The 6,769-nt window shown below is 31.6% G+C and overlaps 2 protein-coding genes and 1 long non-coding RNA gene across 5 annotated transcripts in view; 1 reads left to right on the forward strand and 2 right to left on the reverse strand.

The window, feature by feature from the left end:
- Positions 1-6,769, reverse strand: part of LOC116853261 (anoctamin-1) — a 160,758-nt gene that overhangs the window by 150,109 nt on the left and 3,880 nt on the right. The window lies entirely within an intron of this gene.
- LOC116853262 (protein bfr2-like) lies at positions 2,922-4,273 on the reverse strand. The gene is made up of 2 exons (XM_032834244.1): positions 3,902-4,273; positions 2,922-3,649 (listed from the first exon to the last, which is right to left on the reverse strand). The coding sequence occupies exon 2, from the start codon at positions 3,642-3,644 to the stop codon at positions 3,222-3,224; it is 423 nt and encodes a 140-aa protein (XP_032690135.1). The 5' UTR covers positions 3,645-3,649; positions 3,902-4,273; the 3' UTR covers positions 2,922-3,221.
- LOC116853263 lies at positions 5,253-6,758 on the forward strand. 2 transcript variants are annotated; one of them, XR_004379942.1, is made up of 4 exons: positions 5,253-5,397; positions 6,158-6,235; positions 6,305-6,349; positions 6,533-6,758. It is a non-coding gene; the product is annotated as an uncharacterized LOC116853263 (long non-coding RNA). The 2 variants fall into 2 exon arrangements; XR_004379941.1 differs by lacking the exon at positions 5,253-5,397 and having other exon boundaries at positions 5,443-6,235.

Genomic DNA, 6,769 nt, shown 5'->3' on the forward strand with positions numbered 1-6,769 from the left:
TTTACAAATAAAAAAAGTGATTTCTTTGATTTAAAATATCTATATATATAAGAATAAACAAATGATTTTTTTACAATGAGAAAATTAGTTTTTAAATGTTAAAAATGTTTAAATAAATATTTGCTTGTTTTAAAAGTAAATAAAATACAAGTAAATCATTTTATAAATCTGAATAAATTATTTTCTAATATTAAAAGTATTTTTTTATGTTTTAAATTAAAGTTTCTTTTATTATCAGAAAAAAATTTATTTAAATTTACAAAATAATTTATTTTACTTACTTTTAAAACATGTAAATATTTCTTAAATATACTTTCTACATACTTTTTAAAACATATATTTTAAAAGAATCTATTCTCTTCTTTTAAATAAATCATATACTTTTATATATGGATATACCATATGTATATACACAATATAAAGCGTCTCTCAATCAAAGTGACAGTGACGCAGTAGGTAAGGTGAACGACACAAGAATCAACCCAAGTAACAGACTCACGCCAAAATGACGTAAAAAACTGGTCATAACTAGTCAAATGACGTCAAGTGACTAAATAACAACGTCTTTAAAACGTCTTTTTTTGTGACATCTTAATGACGTTTCTGTATAATGTCTTAAAAACGTATTATTGACGTTTAGAGACGTCATAAAACGTCATTAAGTCGTCTAAAATGTCGTCATCGATCTGTGACATTAGACTACCATTTTGACGATATTCTCACGATATTTTTTATCATTCCTTGGTTATTTTTTATCCTGAACTTACTTAGATTTGGATGTCATTTTGACGTGTCTGCTACCTGAGAGAGGTCTCAGGCTCGAATCTCAGCAATGCCCATACAGCACAGAAGCTTGCAGCAACATTGCTACAACGTTGCAAGATTGCATATTGCAGTACAATGTTGCAGAGACTTTGCAGTGACATTAATTTGCAATATTACTTTAGCAATATTGCAGTAATATTTAAAAAAATATTACGAATATAATATATTTTATTTATTTACTAGTTATTTTACTAGTTACTTGTATTTCAAATTCAGTAATGTTTTACATCAATAATACTTATAGAATAGTATTTAGAATAGCACTCGTTAATGGCAATCATTAATTCGTCTTATTGCATATTTTTTGTACTTCTTATACCGTTTTTTCGGAGAAAATACTTTCTCTAGATTTAATATTCGTACTTGTTTAACCCTTACTGTGTAACGTCTTTTCTGGCACCTTAAACGTGTAACGTCAGGTATCTCGTGTCCGATGCTTAAAAAAGTACATTAAAGTGTTCTAAAAAATCTGAAAAAATTCATGTTACCTTATTAACTATCCTACTTTAAGGATCAATCGATATATTCCCGATTTTTTCATTTGTTTAAACAATATATTTATATAAACAAATAAAAACGTGAAAAATATTTTTTTTTCAAAAAATCGTAACTTTGTCAAAAATTAATGCATTTTAAAAATTCGAACGGGAAATTAAAGCTTAAAAATAGTACTTTAAAGAGAAAAGTAGTAGAAGTATGTATAAATTAATGGGATGCTTAAGTTTTGAGCATCAAAATCACGTTTTTTGAAAGTACGTAAATAGGTACAAATTACAGTAAAATACACATTTTATTCATTTTTAATCAATTTTATTTATGAAAATGACATCAAATACAATTATTTATTACAAAATTATAAAAAAATACAAAAGTATGAAAAAATTATAGTAATATCGAGGCTAAATTATTGCGCACAGTCAAAACATAACTCGTATCTGTGCTCTTCACACACAGGCATTCGGCATTTGGCACAGCAAAGCAACGTTTTTTTATCCTTATTGGAATCGCAGACAGCACAGCGCTTTCTTTTATCCATTTTAGTCGGCTGAAGAGTATTATTTATAACGTCGTTTTCTCCCAAGATAATCCGAATGTTCGACTTCGTTGCTTTAGGCAGTCGTGTTAGCTGTATCCGATCATTCAAATGAGGCTTTATCAAAGCAAGACTTAATTTAGCCAAAAAAGCGCTGCGATTCAAAACATCGTGATTAGCTAGTAAATTCCATAAAATGCAGGCATTGACTCCAGCTTGATCGATAATACCAAAGAATAAACGCAACGGCCATCGTGATGTTTTTCGTGCACACGAATAATTACCGCACATCTGGTCGAAAACATCTGTCCCACCTTTATTTTTGTTGTAATATAAAATAGTCTCTGGTTTCGATTTATCACTGTCCATTTTGACCGATTTGTGCACCGACGATAACAAGAGCACGATTTTGTTTTTTTTCGGACAATAGGACGTCAAGGAGAATTGACCAGAGTAACCTACTCTCATGGTACCAGCCGAAGCAGTGCGCTTGAATGTATCAGGCACCTGTCGTTTATTTTTTCTCAAAGTACCGATCATCTTCAAATTATAAGTGTCACACATCTTTTGAAAGCATTCTACAGAAGAAAACCAATTGTCACAAGTGATAACTCTTCCAGTACCATGTATCGGCTCAGATAGACGTCGTACGAAGTATGTTGGTACCGATTCGGCTCGCTCTGGAGTAACTCGACCAGTGTAGGGAATCACATTCAACATGTAAAAAGTCCTCGAGTCATTTAACGATAAAACTTTTATACCATAGCGGGCAGGCTTCGACTTTATGTATACGCGAGCTGAAAACTTTCCTCGGAATCCCAGTAACTGTTCATCTGTAGTAACATTGTCGCATGAGGTGTAATTACTTATACAATTTCTGATGAAAAGATCCCACAGTTCGCGTATGGGAGCCAACAAATCGCTCGCGCGTCGTTCACGTCGTGTGGTTTTATCATCGAATCGAAGCCGAGCTCCGATGAACGACGCGCGAGCGATTTGCTGGCTCACATACGCGAACTGTGGGATCTTTTCATCAGAAATTGTATAAGTAATTACACCTCATGCGACAATGTTACTACAGATGAACAGTTACTGGGATTCCGAGGAAAGTTTTCAGCTCGCGTATACATAAAGTCGAAGCCTGCCCGCTATGGTATAAAATTTGAAACGCCTCACCGACATCACTGTTTTATATAAGTTTGTGCCAAATTCATCGGACCACAAATTCTCAAGAAGCACGTGATTATTTTTATTTAGTCCTTGATAATACAACAAACCTAGGTACGCTTTTAATTCGTTTAACGACAAATTAGAAAACGTTGCTGAATTAGCGGCTTCAATCACGTGAGTAGTTTTATATTTTTCAATTTCTGCGTTTCAAAATTAGATCCAACATGTTGTCCGAAAATAGCGCATTCCAAGATTCGTATGGGTTTGTTGCATTTAAGCTGTTGCCTTTAGCTGCATGCAAATGCACCGTTAGAGATGCTCTCGAATGTCGACCACGTGCCTCCGGAGCATCAAGACTCCACTTGAACTTGTCCTTGCCGTGGGCAAATCTGCGCTTTCTTTGCTGAGGTGCTTGCTCTTCTTCCTCCTTCTCTTCTTCCTCATCTACATCATCATCAGAGTCGGCCTCGTTACAAGAAACTTCAGTGCCGCTAGACTCCATATCCTCGACATAATCCTCATCTTCCTCGAAATCAGTAGCATCGCCGCCGTAATCAACTTCGTGATCTCGTTCACGTAAAACGTGACTAATTTCAGCATCTGTTCTTTGCGACATTAAATCTGAGAAATAAAATTGAAATTCTTATCACAATCACATAAACTTTGATTACAATAATAATTCAATTTACAATAATAATAAAAACACATCAAAATTTGAAAACAGAACACTTAAGTGTTTACTTAAAAGTTAGGTTAGGAAACTCTAATAGATTAATATTTATAGATAACTAAGATTAATTTATCAATTTCTAATGAAAACACATAAATTTTTAGTAAAAAAAACATCCAAATTAAAATAAACATTTTACTCACCTGCAATTTTAAATCAACGTAACATGTAACGTCGGGTCACTTGTGCACTTTTAAAATTTTGGTTGGCTCTCACGACTGCTGTTTACACACTAGATCGTTGGCGCTTGGGGAGCTAGTAGCTTAGTAGTATACAATTTTTTTCAGTATAGTTTGGTCCCGCCCCTCCTACCCCCCTTCGAGCTACAGGGGACAGTCACTTTTGCCAGGGCACGAGTGACCCGACGTTACACGGTAAGGGTTAATTTTGTGGTATTTTTTTATTTCATTAAAATATTATATTCTTAAAGGAAATCATTTTTTAAAATAATGAAAATAAAACTTTTATTTCGTTCAAGGAAACCATGTCATTTGATGAAACAACACTATTGTTTTAATATTTTTTAAAAGTTTCTCTCAAAATTTAGTAATTCGATTTGTTTAATTTGGATTTTCTTGGATTTTTTAATTTTTTTTTTGTTGGATTAATCATTATAACATTTTGTTAAAAATGTAAAAGTAATTATCACTGGTTCACTACATTACATCAATATTCATCGCATATCGAATGTTGCATTGTTTCAATATCTATCAACAAATTATCCAATAAACAACAAATAAAAATTATATAACTATTATTTGGTGTTTGCTAGATATGTTATAATATACTGTGAATACTATAAGGATACATTATATAAGCATGAATTGTAAGAACATCGTTGGAGTCATCAGAGTCACCGCGTGCGCGCTCGATCGTCAAGTTAAGCAATAGTTTAATGCGGTCAGGACATGGATGCCCAGCAAACACAAAATGTAACTGCAACGTAATACAGGAGTAACACGTAATATAACGAATGTTATATTTAATTAATGTCGAGGTTATACAATATCTTTATTTTATTAATGCAATATAACATGTAAATGAAATTGTTATATTGTTAGTTACTTTCTGGTTATAAGAAAATTACATTAATGTAACTTGGATGTAACATGTTACACAAGAAATATTACATTTATGTAATTTTGATGTAATGTTACAATTTTCATATGCAATATATAACTATTTTAACATAGTTACATTGCATTGTTATATGCCACTTATTGTTAATTGTACAGAATTAATTTGTAAGCCGGTAAGTATTAAAAGCCGGTAAGTAGATTAATGATGAAACAAGTAGATAAATTTTGAATATTATATTTCTTATATCAGGATTAAATTGATTAAGATATTCTTTAAGAGGATAAGGATTTAAACTTTTGAATTACGCGGTCTATTGTGGCTGAACCAACATTCATCCAGATAACGGGTGCGTTCGGGGAGCACGCTACCATCGTTACCGCGTTGTTCTATCTTTATCGCTCCTTAGATATACAACAAGGATAGAATGACACGGTAGCACTAATAGCAAGCTCCCCGAACGCATCTAACGTGACGTGTAATAATGCGGTTTACATTCTTCTCCCTCATGGTTTTATGACACGTGAATAAAATAATATAGAAACGATTGTTATAATTTCAGGTAATTTGTTCTTATTTAATAAGTATAATTTATACTAAATAATTCTAAAATTATTGTTGTACATGTCTATTACTATTGTACACTTTCTGTCGAAAAAGTTGCCTTATGTTTTCTTGTAAATTTCGAATCTCATCAGTCTTGTTTGATGAGAGAATCCTCTCATTGGGGAACATTTTCTTATTGCACAAGACGAATGAGTTTTGCAACTTACAAAATAAAATTGGATAACCTTTTCGTCGGTGAGTATAAATTTTTATGCAACTTAATCTTAAAATCTTTAACAGATTAACCATGTAACCTCTTAATACACACAGACTCTTCCTTCATCTACGAGACTATTTTTTAATTAATAAAAATTAAATTTATTAAGAGTTTGTTTTTAACATAAGTTTTGACATCTCGTTGGAGTGCTTGTGCACAATAATATTTATGACTTTATAAAAGTATTATTTATGTCTCATTGGTCTGAATTATGAAAAATAACTACAATTTTTGTATTATGTTGTAATATTGTATTAAATCATCAGAGCCTTATCAGTAGGTGCTTTCCAGCTATGGTTGCTTTCCAACAAGAGACAAAGTCATCTTATCAATACAAGTATCATCTTATCTTTGTTACTCACTAAATATGGAACAAAGATAGAATGATATTTGTGTCAACTTGTGTCTTTTGTTGGAAAGCAACCTACATACACTGTGTTACACAAAACCAGTTTATTGGTCACACATTATCTAAAATATCTTGTTAATATATTTACAGAAACGGAGAATGATCCTTTGGTATTAACATGTGAGGAGCAATATAGTGATATAAATAATGTACCCATTGTAGTAGAAGGTACATAAATTTTTTTAAATAAACATTATGTATAATATACTGAGCATTAATTTTATTATAATTGTTTAGGATATCCCCAATCAACGGAAATCTTGCAAAGTATTAACATAAAAGGTAAATTATTATTTTTTATAATTATTATTTTTTATATTAGCATTTTGTAAATGTAAGGTATATGAACAGTTTTATATAAAAAAAACATTCTCGCTCATATTGTAGAAACCTTCGAGCAAATGTTACGTATGCAAGCAGCATACAATGTACATATTACATTGAGAAATATTAACAAACGTTTAGGTAAAATAGAAGATGCCATGAAACGACGTGCAAAAAGCCCTCTTGAAAGTAATGATGATCTCATCGCACCGTTTTTACCAATGAAAATAGTAGAAGGCATAAAAGAATTTGACACAGTACTGAAAACGTCAGATGAAGCAGTGACACAATTTGTAAGTTTTGTATTTCTTTACTATCTTTACAAATGCATTTTATTTTAATATGAAAACATATTATGCTTCATTATATTTGTATCGC

This window comes from Odontomachus brunneus, unplaced genomic scaffold (assembly GCF_010583005.1).
Source record: "Odontomachus brunneus isolate Ranch 3 - 2012 unplaced genomic scaffold, Obru_v1 Obru_scaffold_297, whole genome shotgun sequence".
In the NCBI taxonomy this organism is placed as follows: domain Eukaryota; kingdom Metazoa; phylum Arthropoda; class Insecta; order Hymenoptera; family Formicidae; genus Odontomachus; species Odontomachus brunneus.